Source organism: Stomoxys calcitrans, chromosome 2 (assembly GCF_963082655.1).
Source record: "Stomoxys calcitrans chromosome 2, idStoCalc2.1, whole genome shotgun sequence".
In the NCBI taxonomy this organism is placed as follows: domain Eukaryota; kingdom Metazoa; phylum Arthropoda; class Insecta; order Diptera; family Muscidae; genus Stomoxys; species Stomoxys calcitrans.
In genome coordinates this window covers 235,172,100-235,189,491 of record NC_081553.1, presented here as the reverse complement: position 1 = coordinate 235,189,491, position 17,392 = coordinate 235,172,100, and the positions used below count along the sequence as shown (strand labels likewise).

The 17,392-nt window shown below is 38.7% G+C and overlaps 3 protein-coding genes and 1 long non-coding RNA gene across 5 annotated transcripts; 3 read left to right on the top strand and 1 right to left on the bottom strand.

Moving 5' to 3' along the window:
- Nucleotides 1-1,462: 1,462 nt before the first annotated feature.
- On the top strand, nucleotides 1,463-2,419 carry LOC106095603 (phosphomevalonate kinase). Its single transcript, XM_013262842.2, has 4 exons — nucleotides 1,463-1,566; nucleotides 1,629-1,757; nucleotides 1,832-2,028; nucleotides 2,086-2,419. Exons 2-4 carry the CDS (start codon nucleotides 1,675-1,677, stop codon nucleotides 2,355-2,357), a joined length of 552 nt encoding a protein of 183 aa, XP_013118296.1. The 5' UTR covers nucleotides 1,463-1,566; nucleotides 1,629-1,674; the 3' UTR covers nucleotides 2,358-2,419.
- A 2,508-nt stretch (nucleotides 2,420-4,927) lies between these two features.
- LOC106095611 (18S rRNA aminocarboxypropyltransferase) lies at nucleotides 4,928-5,835 on the top strand. The gene has a single exon (XM_013262855.2). The coding sequence runs from the start codon at nucleotides 4,942-4,944 to the stop codon at nucleotides 5,734-5,736; it is 795 nt and encodes a 264-aa protein (XP_013118309.2). The 5' UTR covers nucleotides 4,928-4,941; the 3' UTR covers nucleotides 5,737-5,835.
- A 74-nt stretch (nucleotides 5,836-5,909) lies between these two features.
- Nucleotides 5,910-7,593, bottom strand: LOC106095604 (nuA4 complex subunit EAF3 homolog). Its single transcript, XM_013262843.2, has 4 exons — nucleotides 7,439-7,593; nucleotides 7,267-7,384; nucleotides 7,103-7,215; nucleotides 5,910-7,037 (listed from the first exon to the last, which is right to left on the bottom strand). Exons 1-4 carry the CDS (start codon nucleotides 7,464-7,466, stop codon nucleotides 6,061-6,063), a joined length of 1,236 nt encoding a protein of 411 aa, XP_013118297.2. The 5' UTR covers nucleotides 7,467-7,593; the 3' UTR covers nucleotides 5,910-6,060.
- A 1,276-nt stretch (nucleotides 7,594-8,869) lies between these two features.
- On the top strand, nucleotides 8,870-10,645 carry LOC131995106 (uncharacterized). Of its 2 annotated transcripts, XR_009397156.1 has the most exons (4): nucleotides 8,870-9,201; nucleotides 9,550-9,694; nucleotides 9,765-9,855; nucleotides 9,986-10,645. It is a non-coding gene; the product is annotated as an uncharacterized LOC131995106 (long non-coding RNA). The 2 variants fall into 2 exon arrangements; XR_009397155.1 differs by lacking the exon at nucleotides 9,986-10,645 and having other exon boundaries at nucleotides 9,765-9,979.
- The last annotated feature ends 6,747 nt before the right edge of the window (nucleotides 10,646-17,392 follow it).

The window sequence follows — 17,392 nt, the reverse complement described above, 5'->3', positions numbered from 1 at the left end:
CTTTTGTTTGTTTCTCTTTCGAGACGAGCTCGATGATCTGAGGCGATCGTCTCGAAAGAGAAAAAGGAATATTTTCAAAGATCCTTTCCTTTTGTAAAAATCTCAGGTATATAATATAATACAAATATAATAAAATATAATACAAATATTTTAATGCATTGCAATTATTTCTAAAAAAGTTCTATTTATTATCAATTTTAACTTTAATTAAGTCGGTTAAATATTTTTTTTAGAAAATAAAAGATTTTCAAATAAATTTGTTTATTGAGTTAATACCGCTTTACTTGAATTATTCAGATTGTCATAAATCGAAATTACAAAATCGACCGATTTCAGCAATATTTTTAATTGAATATAAGATTTTAAGCTAAGAATTAAATTTTCCTGTGTATGGCCAAATCTCATCGCTGATGGTTCAGTTCCTGGAACCGTCAGCATTTTCTATAAAAAAATTAAAATATTTTATCCACTTCACATTTGCAGAAGGATTTTGAGAATTTTTCTATTTGCAAAAAAAAAGTGGTTTGGAAATTGAAATCCTGGCTACGTCAGAGCTCTCCGCCATGGATCGCATCTGTCATTTGTTTTAATGGTAACCAAAGGATAATGGATAATAATTGCTATAATATTGGAGCAGATTGTGGACCAATTTGGGTGGTTTAGATGGTTGTTTAGTGATGGTGTTAAAAACCATAGTAGATCCTATGCCAAATTTCAGCCAAATCGGATAATAATTGCTCCTTATAGGGTCTCAAGAAGTAAAATCGGTTTATATGGGAGCAATATCAACTTATGTTGCAGACAGTGTTACCGATGTGCGCCTAAAATCTGGAATTCCGACCCATCTTGAGGCGATTGATTGTGCGAGGTTTTATACAATTTGTGAGAGTTCATAAATTTGACCAGGATTCACTAATAGAAGGTTAGGTCACATGCAAAACACAAAGTGGATAGGCCCCATAAACATCATTAAGGATGTCAAATCTGACGATTGAAAATGTCATCATATAGGAGAAAACGTAAACAAAGAATGAATGTAAAAAGAGAACAAGTTGACATCCTCAATGCCAAGTACTGCCAAATATTAAAAAAAAAGTATATCGGCTGATCGCTTGGCTTAACCTTATTCAGTGAATCCTGAAATTTGACTAGGAGACGAAACAAATTTATGTAGCCCTTAATGGAATGTTCATGGGAAATTTAGTTAGTTAGTTATCTTCCGCATACGTTATCTTCCGTCCTCAACACCGTTTTTCAAGTCAATATATGAATAATAAACTATTAAAATAAGATAATATTTTTATGTTATAAATACCACGTTTGCTTTCTATAATTTCCTCCAATTTGTTCCATTTCGAATTTGTTCATTCGCATCTTAATTTTTTCCCACTTTAAAAATCTTTTAGTGGGAACCACCCACAATATTTTCCGTCTCTTATTATACAGCTGCGTCGCCGTTAAAAATGCCTTGGCTTTGGTCTCTGCTATTTATATTTTGTTATTGTTATTTAAATTTCTTTTTCTTCTTCTTTCTTACTTAAAGTTATTGTTTTGAACACAATTTGGGTAAGTAAACAAAAATGTGTATGCTATTTTTATTCGAAATGTTACTAAGTGCGGTTCAAAAGTCCAAGCATAGATTCCATGACGACGAGGTGAAAGTTTAGTTCCACCATGGATAATATAAAACACATTCTGCTAATCAGTGGGAAAAGAAAATGCGGGAAAGACTACATTTCAGAAAAATTAAAAAACAAGTAAATGCTAAAATTTCCCAGAAGTCTTATAATAAAATGAATTTAGTCTTAAATATCAAATCTACTATCCAAAGGCTAGGCGCAAGCAGTCAAATCATTAGAATTTCGGAACCAATAAAATCTGAATGGGCACAAAAAATGCAGCTGGATTTAAACCAGTTACTCAGTGATGGCCCATATAAAGAAAAATATCGAAAAGATATGATAACTTGGAGTGATACGGTACGTCAGCAGGACTACGGTTACTTCTGCCGAACGGCCATGGAAAAAGGTAAATGAAAATTTTTATTACAATCAATTACAATATTTTCATTACTTTGTGTTGCAGCAAATTCTGAAATTGTCATCGTCAGCGATGTCAGGAGAAAAAATGATATACGATACTTTAAAGAAGTCTATGGAGAAAAAGTATTATGTATTCGTCTATCATGCCCCGATATCATTCGTATGGAAAGGGGATATTTGTTTACACCGGGTATAGACGATATTGAATCAGAGTGTGGATTAGACGACTACGATAATTGGGATCTACATTTGAAAAATGATAGTAGAATAAATCCTGACCAAATAGTTGCCGCTATTATTGCAAAAATGTTTTAAATTTAATTTATTGATTGTGTCCACACACAAATAAATGAGAATACAAGTTTATTTTTCCGCAATGATTGGATTTGATTCTAGACAAGAATTTGTCATTAAGAAACCATTTTGACACAGTTGCTGGGTTTGGCCTTTGCGCAGATTTTATTCTGCCAATATTTGAAAATTTATTTCCCTAGGCAAATTTATACAAGGTAAGGTTATTAGCCCAGCTAATAAAATGTTCTCATTCCACTAAAACGTCAAATGCTTTGTTTGGATTCTAGTTTTCTACATTTTGTTTCTTTTTTATCATTTTTTTCGTTTGGAATTATAATTTACACGTTTATAATAATAAATCTATTGATCCTGTGGCCGCTATACATGATAATGGAAATAAAAACTATAATATCAATTAGGAAGTGTTATGAAATTTGACAGCCTACTGGGAATTTGGGCCACCATTCTCACAGGGATGTATACATGATTTCGTTTTTGTTGGGCTAATGACTTTACCTTGCATAAATTTGCCTAGTTAATTTACCATTTCGTGTAAGGCGTACAATTGATAGCTCGGTTTAAATGTCAGAGGTCTTATATTGTCTTCAAATAGTATCTGGTGTTATTGTAGTTCATTTTAATTAACTAGACCAGTTGTGAACTCAATTGCCCGTTTTGTTTGCTATGTTCGACGAAGAGAACACATATCTTGCTACGTTAAACGAGTAGTTACATATAGTTTTATTTTAGTTCATTTTGTTTTTCATGTAATTTATTATAAATATTATTATTGATTTTTCATTTAAGCTGTCACATCTGAGTAGTTTTTCATCCATTATTAAATTTTTACACCTTAAGGAAATATTTTATTAAATCTTGAACTAAATGTATCTTAGACCATTTTTTTGTGATGCTTAATAAAAATAAAGGCCGTAACTAATAGAGCAGTCAATCATTAATAAATCATTTATTGTGTGTCAATACATATCGTGTTCCATGTAATTTATTATTATTTATTTTTTATTAATCTTGTCTCAATTGAGTAGTCATTCATTTATTATTAAATATTTATATATAAGAATTTTTTTTAATAATATATTAACTAAAATGAAGTCCATTAGGCTAATATTTGGGCAAATAAATAAAAAAATAAACGGTTTCCAGGATAAACTCTTCAGAACTTGTGTGTTTTCGTTAATAGTATTAAAAAAATGTATTCTCACACAAAAATTATCAAAATTTAAACTTTTCAAGATCATTACAAAAATCTCAAATACTGAATTAAAGAATTGTAAAACTTTTTTATGTAATATCGTTCCGCATACTAATAATGTATTGGGTTGCCCAAAAAGTAATTGCGGATTTTTCATATAGTCGGCGTTGACAAATTTTTTCACAGCTTGTGACTCTGTAATTGCATTCTTTCTTCTGTCAGTTATCAGCTGTTACTTTTAGCTTGCTTTAAAAAAAAGTGTAAAAAAAGTATATTTGATTAAAGTTCATTCTAAGTTTTATAAAAAATGCATTTACTTTCTTTTAAAAAACCGCAATTACTTTTTGGGCAACCCAATATATCAGTTGAAGCTTTTCAATTTCTTATCTGATTTATTACTTATAAGCAATTAATTTTTCCTTTGCTTTAAACTGTGCTACTGCTAAATGGACGACAATCCCTTTTTTAATTTTATCTACCTTAAATATTCGAAGATCCTCGTCAAGCTCTTGTAGGTAAGCAAGCTCGATCCTGTCCAAAGGACTGATCGCCGCGGAAACAGGGGGCCGTTGGTTATTCAAAGGCGCCAATAACTCGCCTTGTCATATTGAGCATCATAGACACTCAGTATTTATGAAAGAGTCGGTGCCACCCGACCACTCACTGAGATTCTCCACTCGATACCGCTGATTGTCCGCGACTGCAAATTCAGCTACACCGTATGGAGCATTCCACTATACACAATCTGTGGACGCGCCCGTTAGTTCGCAGCTCAGCTTCTCGTGGCAGCAATGAACACCACACAGATCGGAACTCATTGTTCCAGCTTGTGTGGTGCTCACAGTTATCCCGCGCAGGACGATTTTTTAATAATTGTCATAATATAGAAAGGTGGTCCATATTCAACATGGGCGCTGGGTATACTCATTTAATATCAAAACGTCATTTTACTTACTCGTCTTGCAGTAACCAAGACATAGAATGCAAGGTTCCTCTGAACCCATGGAGTATTTTTTATCTTTTACATATTCATTATCATTTGCTTGCGATGGCGAGAATCGACAACAGTCTTAGTCTGTGAAGGTAAAAGCATTTATTTGCAAGACCTGTCGGAATTTCAGAGAATTTCGCCTGAAGATCCTAGGGTTGACTCTTGGCAGCCTCTTCTTATCGTCAGCCCATGCTACTACGGTCTGTCACAAGGTAAGAAACAGAAACAACTCTTCAAATCATTGGCAGACTGCACTTGGGATATGAAAAAAGAGATGTTATTAACCACTTACAAAGCGATTTGAATTCATTCACGTTACTTTACGTAGTCAAAATATTTGTTTGACTAATTGAAGTTAAAATTAACCTTAATACGAACACCTGATTGTTTAATTCATATGTATGAGAAAGATGAACAGCTCCAAGCATCACGGAAAAGGCAAAAGAGGAGGAGGAAATCGTGGTCATCATTATCGAAATGTGAAATCAAATCGCAATTGCGAACGCTCATTGGCACAAAGGGAAAGTGAGCTAGCTTCCAATTCTGGCAGCGAAGACTCATCCTCGAGTGAATCGGCTAATATTGATAAACAACATGGTTCAGCTCCAGATTTTCCTATAGCAATGTGGGACTTAAATCAGTGCGACCCTAAGAAGTGCTCCGGAAGAAAATTAGCTCGTTTAGGATTAATTGAAAACTTGCGACTTGGACAAAAATTCGCAGGATTAGTATTGACGCCAGTTGGTGAGAGCTGTGTAAGTCCACAGGATAGAGACATTGTGCAGACATCGGGGGTAGCTGTTGTTGACTGCTCGTGGGCGAAGTTGGATGAAACTCCATTTTCTAGAATGAAAAGCCCCAATCCGCGTCTCTTGCCATTCCTTGTGGCTGCCAATCCTATAAATTATGGAAAACCATGTAAACTGAGCTGCGTGGAAGCAATAGCAGCAACTTTATATATATGTGGCTTCATCTCGGAAGCAGAGTGGTATATGGGGAAATTCTCATGGGGTCATTCATTTTTGGAACTGAATGAGACGTTGCTCAAAAGGTATGCAGCATGTAAAACTAGCGAAGAGATTGTTCACGTTCAAAACACTTATATAAGCGAAGAGCAAGAGGCTAGAAATAAACCTAAAGACTACAAAGAATTTTATCCTACCAGCAGCAGTAGTAGTTCGGACGAAGATTGTTAGGTCAAAAAGGATTATTTTTTTATATGAAAAATTGTTATACCTTTATGAAGTACTACAAATAAGAAATAAAATGCAATTTTTTAGTGATTGATTGACTAACATTACGAATTTTATTTATTTTATACCCGATGGGCTAATTGAAATAAAAAACCTGCACTGGTTCACACCATAAATATTTGAATAAAATACTTTTATTATCTGATCTAATAATAAAAAGTCTAAGGAAGGAATATCATGACAGTATTCCCTTACTAAGAACCAAAAATATATAAGAAAAAAGAAATTTGTAAACTTCAATGTTGGTATGAGAATTTCCTTTTAAAATCATTGAGTATGGCGATGATATTCTGGTGAGACGTTAACAAAACTAGCCATGCTAAAGAAGGTAGCACTATTTTTAACCAAATATTTTAGAAAGTCATGCAAGTGCACCAGCAATAGCTGCATAGATTTTTCGTCCAAAGCTGAATATCCCAACATGGATCCCAATTTTACAAACAAACGCAGCAAATGGAAGGATCCATATAATTTAGAAAGAGGTATATCCGGATACTGTTGCAGTATATCAGCATACTGTGGACGCTCAAATTTGTAGAGAAGCTGGGAGCCAAGCATAACATTGAAATATTCCACAACGCCGTTAAGAACGTCCGATATAGCCAATTCCTTGCAAGCATTCGATGATTTGGCAGACTTCTTAAAACTAATATACTGATCGACGATATCTTGTACAGTGATTTTCGCTGGTATATCCAACAATTTATGTTGTCTTGTAATAGCATCCCAGTCATCAGCTAGACACTGCTTTAATTCATCCGGAATTTTAATTTTAACTTCTATTTTTGATAGAAAAGTCTCTTCGCTCTCTACGCAAGAATCTAATCGAATATTACTCGCTACCGAGGAACTGGTAACGGTTGTGTTACTTATAGGCCCCGCTGATACAATAGGCAATGGTGGAACGGGTGTACTACTGTTGGATGCTGCCGCATTATTCGTTGAAGATTTTTCCGACGAACTTGTTGAAGTACCTCGCTTCTTTTTCACTGCGGGTTCTTCCTTATCTTCTTTCGTGGACTCCTCCTTTCCCAAAGTATCTTTTTTTGACTCCATCGTAACAGGTGTGGCATTCAGTTTGGATCTGTTCCCTCGCCCTGCAACTGTTGTCGTAGTTGTAGTAGAGAGATTAGTTAATTCTTTTGATGGGGTCGAAGCTCTCGATTCACTACCGCCACTACTGATCGCTCCACTATCTTTAGATGTGGTCATTAATAACTCTCCTTTCTTCCCTTTCGGGGCATCTACAAAGAAAATTAATAAGTTGCATGCTGAAAATGATTGATCCTAATATTTTATATTTTCTTACTTTTCCTATTTTTCTCTTTTTTGGCATCATGTTCTTTTTGTAGCTCTTTTTGCCTTTGCAAGTTTGTTTCATTAAACTTTAAAACACGGTTTTCAGGAACCCACTCGTCCCAACTGGAAGAGAGAAATTTTAATAGATGTGTGTGCTATATACTTTTTACATACTTCTTATTCCATCCAGCGTAGTGGACAAAATACTTCAGTTGTTTATCCTTAGTGATTGCACTCTTTAATGCCTTTGCTTCGTATATCAATGGACCATGGAAGCAAAGCACTTTTTCGCCTAAAAGTTATAAACATTGCAATAGATAAATCAAGAATTTTGAAGATACTTTACCTTCTGCGAATTTAAATTTGGGTTGCATTTCACCTGGGGTCGTTATTTTGGCGGCTTTTTTTGTTTCTTAGGTAAGGAAAAAAAGTTTATAATTAATAAATTCCTTTCTGTCCTGCTGTAAACAATTAAACAATTGTAATTCGGAACAGCTGATGATGATTAGATTAGATTTGTAGTTTTAAAGAAGAAGAAGAACGAATTAACGCCCATTAGGTATGTTCGCGTATTTTCCTAGTAGAAATTTTATTTCGAGGCATGTCAGAATTATTTGAAGGTTGCCCCATCTGTTTTATTTATCATTAAGCGGATTTTCTCGCTTAGTTTGTATGGGGAAAATGACATCCCAATTTTTCTAAGCGGCAAATCTTATTGCCACTTACATTAGCCGTTTATTAAAAGATATGGTGACATTATTCAATTTGAATGGCAAAACGAAAAGAAGATCGCAAAATATTCGGATATGACCTTGTTTTGGTTCCGCAGGCTAATGTGAAATATTTATGAAATGAGGTTACGTATGGTAAATTTCACAAAAAAAAAAAATGTGAAACCATTTCATTTTATGGTGAAAGCAATGTGAATTCCTCCTTATCCACCTTAAAATCACAAAACGACTGTTAAATAACCACTTTTAGGTGGTTTTTTTGTTTGTGTCATTATTATTTTTTTTTTAACACTTGAGTGTGTGCTAAAAGGAGATTTAAAAAAACATGTACAATTTTGTCTTAACAAATTAAACAAATTAAATTTAAATCAAGTCCAAGGATTTCTTCTTCTTGCTGTCATATGTTTTACTTGTTCGAATTGTGGCTTCGAAAAAATTATTTCGTGTGAATTGGCGGTCACCTAAATATTTATTTGGTAAAACGAATGTGAAAGGGAAAACTATTTTTGGCGAATTCAAAGTCACACCGGATTTTAACACTGATTAAACGCATGGCGAAACAATTGTAGCACAGAACTGTCAATTTAAATTTCTCGAAAAGGCTGTAAAAGTTGGTCAAGTCTATTAGCAGACAATATGGCATTGGCACGCTAATTTGGCTCGGCCTTATTGCTCGTCTGTGGGAATGGGATCTTGACCTTGTCCAGCTCGAAAACGCTACCATAAAACTTTAAAGAGATTGTTTATAAAACGTGCAACATTAAGTCCAAAAGGGGAAGAAACAGCAAACAAAAATTAGGAAAGAGAGAAGAAATTCGGTTTTGTAGAGCCGGTTTCATTCAGGTTATAGATGTTGCAACCTGAAAAGTCTACGCCCACCCATCCATGTTACCTTGTATCCACTATATTCCTGGTAATCCATATTCACGACCTCCCTTTTACACTACTGTGGTGCCTTCAGGAATCAAACATATAAAGTTCACTTAGCACATAGCTATTAACTTCATGGGTTTATTAAGAATTAAGACCAATATTGTCGAGCTCCCGAAGGAACCCTGCTTTGCTTGGAGGGGAGGAAATGAACTGACGGGCGCTGGCTGCTGGCGTTCGAGCACCGGCTGTGGCTCAGTCGAAAAGGGCGCGGTTCTTGCCAGTTCACCTCCTCCAAAGCAGGTGACAAAAAAAACAAAAATCAACCAGCTGATGGAGGGACACTGATACCTACACAACAACCATGAACAATACTAGACAGACACACACTACCATGTTGACACCACTTAGCATTCAGCTGGTGTCTGGACGCACCCACCCCACCATGGTGCCCTCTTGCGTCATAATCTATGAGGACACCCCAAATACACCTGTTTGTCCTGGACCGGTAAGTTTGAGCTACCCTTTTTCTTACCTGCTTTTTAGCCTTCCATATTCATAAGATAAAACTGAACTATTTCATGTTAAAACGTTATAAAATTCCAGTTTTGGCTTTATTGCATTTTCGCAGTAGCTAAATTCTAACAAATCTTTATAATGATGATTAAATAAATAAACAAAAAAAACAAATAGGAAGATCGAATGAAGCAATTCAAAAATCAATTTAAAATATAGGTTGATTCAAAATTTCATGTCCTAAATTCAATGACAAAAAAAAATTATATATATATATATAAAAGAAAATGCTTTCAGTTCAGCATTTAATTCGTTTTCTTTTCTCTCTTCTTCCTTCCAGCAATATGGGTCATCGAATCTTCTTTCTGGTCTCGCCTAGTGATGGCCTTGATGTCGGAGCTGGGATTGCCTAGCTGTAGCACCAGTCCTGCAATGGTACCGACCCTGCTTGTCGTCTACCCTATTTCCTGTCCGTCCGTCTGATGGTAAGTATAATGTTGCTGTAGTCTTATGTAGGTGTTCTTTAAATAAAAGTTGTATTGCTTTCTTTTATAGGATGTTGTTGGTCAACGCTAAAACAAGGTGGACATCTATGATGGAGCAAGGGCCCCCACGTACCTTTTACTGAAACCTTCCTGGCCTATGGGTGAGCTCAACCTAAGCTGAAAGGGCGCTTCCTAATTTCCTGGCGCTAAATAAAATACAAGAAATGATGTCAGCCCTGCCTCAACAACTTTTCTATAATGGTTTCCTTATTTAAAAACCTTTATTTTCAGAAGTTTTGTGTCAGGTAGCTGTCTGTCCGTCCGTCTAAGTCAAGCGTATTGTCCTGTTTTATGTATGGGAAAAGGGCTCTGATAGAGGGTACCTTTGGCGTTGTCGGCTGACCAACGCTGTGCTGTTATCGCCTGGTTGGCTGATGTTCCAACGTCGGGACAGTGGAGGTGGAGTTTTGGGTTTTTTAAGTATTTACTTTCTTCGTTTTATCTTATTTATTTACAGATAACTTAATTTTCCTTTCTTTTCAGGTTAATGTTTTTTTTTTCTCTTTTCAGGTATCGTTTTTTTTTCAGGTGTTTAGTGTTTTCTTCCCTTACAGGTTTTTACGTTCCTGTCTTTTTCTTTATTTATTTCCACTTGGGTCTCACTCCACCTCCGGTAAGCTTGCTGTCCATAACCAAAAAGAACGCTTCATCTTCGGGACTCTAGCCAGCTTGGCTTTGGTTGGTCTCCATCATGAAGTTGGTCTTCCAGCCGGCACCAACAAAACATATGGGGGCAGCCATAATGACAGGTTGGTGTCAGCTGGTTGTCTCCCTCTCCCTGATGAGGGCCAACCATAGCCAGTAGGTGTCGCTGGAGTAAGGCAAGTCACAACCAGGTGGCGCTGTAGCGCCATTATTCGGCGCACACCACAAACCCAACCACCCTGCCGATATTCCTATCAAAGGATGGGAGGGAAAAAGTGTACCAGTATGCAAAGTGTACCAGTATTCAAGGTGTATCAGCATGCTTAGTCTTCGTCCATACAATCGGGAAAAAAGCTAAGTGTTAAATGTTAAAATACGAACCTTGTGCCCTAAGGCCAGTACATCAACAATACCAAAGCCGCCCTCGAATATGATAAAAAACACAAATAAAAAAAATTAAATAATAAAATGCAAAAGAAAGATCCAAAATAAATAACAAAAATTATCATTTGCCAGAAAAAAGAATCATACCCATCTGGAACTATATCCAAGAGAATTCATATAGAACCCTATACCAACATTTCTCCATTAATTAAACAAAGTGAATAATGCATTTCCTCATCATTCTCGTTTCAGATCGACGGATTGAAGTAAAACCTGGAGTGACCAAGGAAGCACGTTGGGATCAAAGGATAAACAGGTAAGTATCAGTTCCAACCCAACCCTCGAGCGGGCTTGTACTAAATATATCGTCCTCATTCCAGGTTCTCCGCACGCAAAGCATGCGGCTACACCCAATACTGAAGCCGCAGTGGTAGAAAACACCCAAAAAGGAGTCTTCGTGGAAAACCCCTAGTTCAAGGTAAGTCCATATAACCTAGGATGGCCAATTCGGTTCTTGCAAATCGGGTTTTCGCAAAAAACATAACCGGTTTTCCACTAATGAATTACTCCTAACCAAGCAATAGTCTTAGAGAGCTTCGCGTGTAAGAACTAGAGTGATCAATTCGGTTTTTGAAAACCGGGTTTTCAGTTGTTCTTTTTTTTTTTTTTTTTTTGAGCTCACTATACTAATCGGCTTCTTTAAGATGGCCATTTCCCGGGTATTTGGTAAATCGGTTTCTTGCCAAAATTAACCGGTTTCTTACTAATATTTAATTTTTAACCATGTTTATGATAATTACCCCTTTTCTGCTGAGAGAATTTCAAAACAAAAAAAAATTGCCATTTTTGGAAAAATTTTGAAGAATCAAATTTATTTTATGGAACCTTTAACTAAAATTTGGTCTATGAACAACTTTATTGAAATTTTGTTTTAAAAATTTAATCGAAGCTTTGTCTAAAAATTTTATCTACATTTGTCTAAAAATTATAACTTTTGTTTCCACCGATAATTTACTTAAAACTTTTCTTTGGAATTTTTTTCCATTTTTCCTGAGAAAACAAAAAAAATTGAGAAGATTAAAAAAAAAAAAAAAAAAAAAAAAAAAAATAAAATAACTTCTGTTGGAAAAAAAAATTAATTGGAAAAATTTCATCAATTTCTTTTTTTGAAAATTCAAAAAAGAATACCTTTGATGACTATTTAGACATAAAAGAAAATAATTTAAAAAACTTTATTGAAAATTGATTTAAGGAAAATTCTCATTGAAATTTGGTCTTTATAATCAACTTTATTAAAATGTTGTCGTTAGAGAAAATTTCATTCGATATTTCGTCTTCTCAAAATTTCAAAAATCCTTCAGCAAACCTTTTTCAGCCACTGAAAAAGGATACGCTGCTAGATTTTTGACCTCACCTAAGGCTTATCTAAAAATTTTAAAATGGTTTACGTTTATAAAAAAAATATAACCGCCTAAACCGGTTTTTTTTTTTTTTAATCTCAAAACTCAAACCGGCTCTTTAAAAAGTTCATTTTTCGGATAGTTCGATAACCGGTTTTAGAAAAAAAAAACGGTTTAGTGATCACCCTCTAGTAAGAACCCTTGAAGCTCGCATAGTATGGCGAAACTTTTTTTTGGAAAAACTTCAAACTTTCAAAACCTCTTAAACATAGGATTTTATTCAGGTCTTATATCTCTTCGGGCACACATCCAAAAGATGAAACCGACCACCACCAACCAGAACACTATCCAGAGCCACCGATACCGGATACGATAACCCATCAGGTACACCGCGGTGAGTCTTGATACTTGTTCTCCCCCATCTCTGACTCAGCTTCGATACATACCGATAGCTCCGAGGCCTTGTTTATCACAGCTCACGATCCCGTGGCATAGTCCAGACGGATACTTAAGCGTCCGCAGCAATGCGGTGTTTAGCGAGATGAGCTGAACCTTGCGCCAACGACAGACATACTTGTCTTATCCCATAAATGTATACATTCCCGCTCGAGTCAGACAGCGGGGAGCTTCCCATCGTAATCTTGTTTTGGAATCTCTGAAGACTGCTCTGGTGGCAGGTGTTAGGTGAAATCTCGCGGATGAGTCATGGGCTTCCAGACCTCCTGTTCCTCACTTAAAAAAAAAGGTGTTCTATTGTTTTAGGTCCTTGGCGTGATAAACGCCAATTAGTTTACCCCTAGTATCCTCTATCTCATAAAGGCATCTTCCTATTGAGCGCACTATTCTGCACTTCAAGTACTTTCTGTTCAGCTTCGCATTAATATTCTTGCTGAAATCGCTTAACTGGTGGTTTCGACGATAAACTTCTTGGCCGGGGAAAAATTTAACTACTCTGGCTCTCGTGTTGTACTTCTTGGCCCTACCTAGGTAGCTCTTTGCCATGTTCTTCCTGAGCTGTTCCCTGATTAACTCTAACTGCGTAGCCTTAGGTAAAGCCGTATATTCTGGGTCTTTCAGTGCGTCCAGCTGCCGAGCCACTCTGTAGACACTTCCGTGTGTTATCATACTTGTCCCGAACAAGGCAAAGTATGGTGTCATCCCGGTGGAAGCGTGTACAGATGACCGAAGCGCGCATTCGATAGCGGTCAGGTTCTGGTCCCAGTCGCGTTGATCATCTTTTAAATAGGATCTTATTGCCGCCAAGATGGACTGGTTGACTCGCTCTGAAGCATTAGCTTGGGGCGAGTACAAACCAGTCTTGAAATGTCTCACGCCGAAGGCGTCAAGGAATGTAGAAAAATCATTTCCGGTGAACTGTTTCCCGTTATCGGACATAAGTGTCTCGGGCACCCCGAACTTATGAAAAACCTCTCCTGTTAAGAACTTGATGACGTTGCGAGATGTAGCTTTTGACATGGGCTTTAGGAGCACATATTTCGATAGGTGATCTAAAACAATAAATATAAATGAATTCCCCGATTTAGATCGGACATATGGGCCCAGGAAATCGACATAGATCTTTTGGAAAGGCCGATCGATCTTCACCTCTTCACCTATAGGCTGTTGCATGTTCTGGTAGTTAGGCTTTGACTCCTTGCAGGTGTGACATCTTTGTATGTAGGCTCTGACTTGGGCACTCATATTTGGCCAATAATATAACTGTTTCAACCGCTTCAGCGTCTTGTGGAATCCTCCATGCGCTGACGAAGGCGGGTTGTGGGCCTTAGTAATGGTCTCGGTTGTTAATTCTTCGGGCACCCAAAGTTTCCAAGCAAACTCCTCGGACGGCAAGTCTACCGCCACCGGAATTGTCCTTTTGTAAATCCGACCCTCTTTCACTCTTAAGTCTGGGAAGGCTTCTCCGTTTTCCTCTATTACGCGAATTTTCTCCAAGTAATTGTCAGCCTTGAACTCAGGTGCTTCCAAATCCACTGCACTGCTGAACTCCAGCTCGTCCATGTTGTACCTTGAGAGAGTGTCTGGCACTACATTTAGACTCCCACGTCTATGCTCTATGTCGAAGCTATGCCCTTGAAGCAGTAAACTCCACCGAGCCAATCGTCCACTCAACTCCTTATTGGACATTAGCCACTTCAAGCAGGAATGGTCTGTTATTACTGTAAAGGGCATAAGTTCGACATAGGGCCTAAACTTCTTAAGAGCCACCACTACTGCCAGGCACTCTCGCTCCGTAACGGAGTAGTTTCTTTGGGCCGAAGTCAGCTTTTTGGACACGTATGCGATTGGATGTTCTCCACCCTCTTCATCCTTCTGGAACAACACCCCGCCTACGCCAACATCCGAAGCGTCACATTGTATGTAAAAGTGTTTGTCAAAATCCGGGTGCTTTAATACTGGGCTTTTCGTTAGGGCTTCTTTTAATCGGCAAAAAGCCACTTTGGCTGCGTCACCAAACTCAAATGTCTTGCCTTTCTTCAGGGTGTTAAATATCGGCTCTGCGATGGTAGCGTAGTCCGCAATGAACCTGCGGTACCATCCGGTCATACCGGTGAAACTTCGCACCTGTTTGGCGCTCTTGGGGTAATCAAAATCCATAATCGCCGAAATTTTTCCTGGGTCCGGTCTTAATTTGCCTTCACCCACAATGTACCCAAGGTAGCGCAACTCCCGAAAGCAAAACTTCGACTTTGCGACGTTTATGGTCAGGCCGGCGTTCGTCAACAAATCCGCCACTTGACGGAGAAGGACTAGATGAGTTTCAAAGTCGGGGGCGACTATCAGCAAGTCGTCCAAATAAACGAATACCCTTTCACGGAGATGCGCTGGAATCACCTTATCCATCAACAGGCATAGCCTCTGGGCTGCGTTGCACAGCCCAAAAGGCATGACTGTAAAATGGTATAAGGGTCTTCCGGGAACCGTAAAGGCAGTTTTCTCTCGGCTCTTTATATCGAGTGGGATTTGCCAGAAGGCGTCCTTCAGGTCCACACTCGATATAAAATGTGTATCCCCAAGCCGGCTAAGCAATCCCTCAATGTTTGGGAGCGGATAAGCATCCTTGACAGTGAGGACATTGAGCTTTCGCGCATCCAGGCATAATCTGTTCTTGACGCCCTTTCGGACCAAGGTTACAGGATTATTCCACGGACTTTGGCTAGGCTCAATGACCCCCATGTCAAGCATTCTGTCCAGCTCGGCAAACATCAAGCGTTGCACAGCTGGAGAAACGGGGTAGTGCCTTTGCTTCACTGGTTCCGCATCTGCCGTGTCAATGGTATGCATTTCTAGGGACGTCTTGCCCAAGCCCCGAACCTCAAAAGATGGAAAAAGGCTAATGACATCGGCGAGCCTTCTGTCCTCCTCAACGCTAAGACGATGACGGGATGGGTCATTTGTGTCTTCCTCTTCTTCGTCACCTAGAGAAAGACTTTCCACACTAGCCAAAAGATTGAAGGCCTTCATAAAGTCGACACCCAAATACAAGGCTTTACTCAAAGCAGGGACTAAAAAGAAATCAATTTCCTTTTCTAATTTCTTAACTCTAACCTTCAGCCTAATCCGGCCCAGTACCTCTAAGGGTGTACCGTCTGCCGTGTGAACTGCGGCGCTATACGCGTAGATTGGAACTCCAGCTCTTTCTACTCTACCTAGACAATCTTTGCCCAAGCAACTAACTGTGGCTCCGCTGTCCAAGAGCCCCTCAACTTCCTCATCGCCAATCTTAATACGCATGTATAGCCTGGTGTCTTCCCCCTCATACAATCGGGCTGCCGCTATTTCCTTCCTAAGCCTTTTTCGGTCTAAGTATCTGTTTCTTGCCCTTTCGACTTTCTTGCTCATCTTCCGGCTTTCGGGTATGCTAAAGATTATATTTCGAGCTTTTTGATACTCCTCCATTCTGCTACTCCAAGGTTTTAATTCTCTAATCTTACAACTATTCTTGAATTCATTATTTACTTCATTGCTTAAACTATTTTCACCTTCACCCTCATCTAAATCTATGATATCCTTATTCCTACTTAAAATAGTTATTTTGGCACTTTCCTCTTGCAATTCGGAGGAGACATTAACTACTGGGGGTTCGCAAAGTGCGGGCGCGTCTCCCCCTTCGTCGTGCCCGTCTGTCGGTTTCCCTTGCACCTAGGACAGTTTGGTTTTACCACATTCTCCAAACCACAACCATAGCAAAACAAACTCCTTGTGGTTGATCTGCAATCCATGAAACCGTGGCCCTTTTCTCTGCAATTCCAGCAGATATAATTGTTTTGCCTTGATATAGCTTCCACCTCAAGCTCAGCGTCTCTTTCTTCATATTCTAACTCACTCACTCGAGGAGCAAACTGTTGCCGATGCGCCATGGCCGCCTGCCTTTGGTTAGTTAGCAGAAGCTCTGCTTTGCGGCATTCCTCTCTAAAATGTTGTAGGCCAAACATGCGTATAGGGAAAACCAGGGCTGCTAATGATGATTTCAGATTCCCCTTCATCATTTCTACCAGCATTTGCTCTTGTAGAGGCTCTCGCTGCTGGTTCCGCAATCGTAGCACGGCGTTGTAAAAATCTTCGAACGACTCATGCGGTGCCTGTCGACGATCCATCATTTTCCGCTGCACGTCAAAATCGCTTTCGAATTTGCGGAACTGGCTGAGAAAGGCCTCTTTCAAATCAGGGAAGCTCTTGATGCGTCCTAGTCTTCGCTGCATCCAGTACCAGTCTTCAGCAGGGCCATCCAAGAGCTGGGGAAACTTTACCAGCACTTCATCCCAATCACATGCAAAATCTTGACGGAGCTGCTCGAGCCGGAACATAAAATCTTCGGCCGTTATCGATTTTGAAGTTCCATCGAACTTCAGCCTCCATTTCTCTATGTCCACTTTCCTCGGGCTTGCGCGCATTGGCGCGTGTGGATACTCAGGTGCTTGGAATCGGCCGGGAGACATATGAGCTGCTGCTGGATGTGACTGGATTGGTGGCTGGCTGTACTGGTAATCTCCACCATATTCCATTTCAGCTGCTGGTTGTCCTCGCTGGTGAGCTGAAAACACTGGCCATTGACTCTCTGCCGCTGTGCCATATTGGCGTTGTTGCACTGGCTGGGCGCTTTGTGGATGTGGCGTTATCTGACAGGCTTGCCTTGCATGACCTACAGGTGGTAGATGCGGTCTTTCTGTGAGGACTACATGCGTTGCCG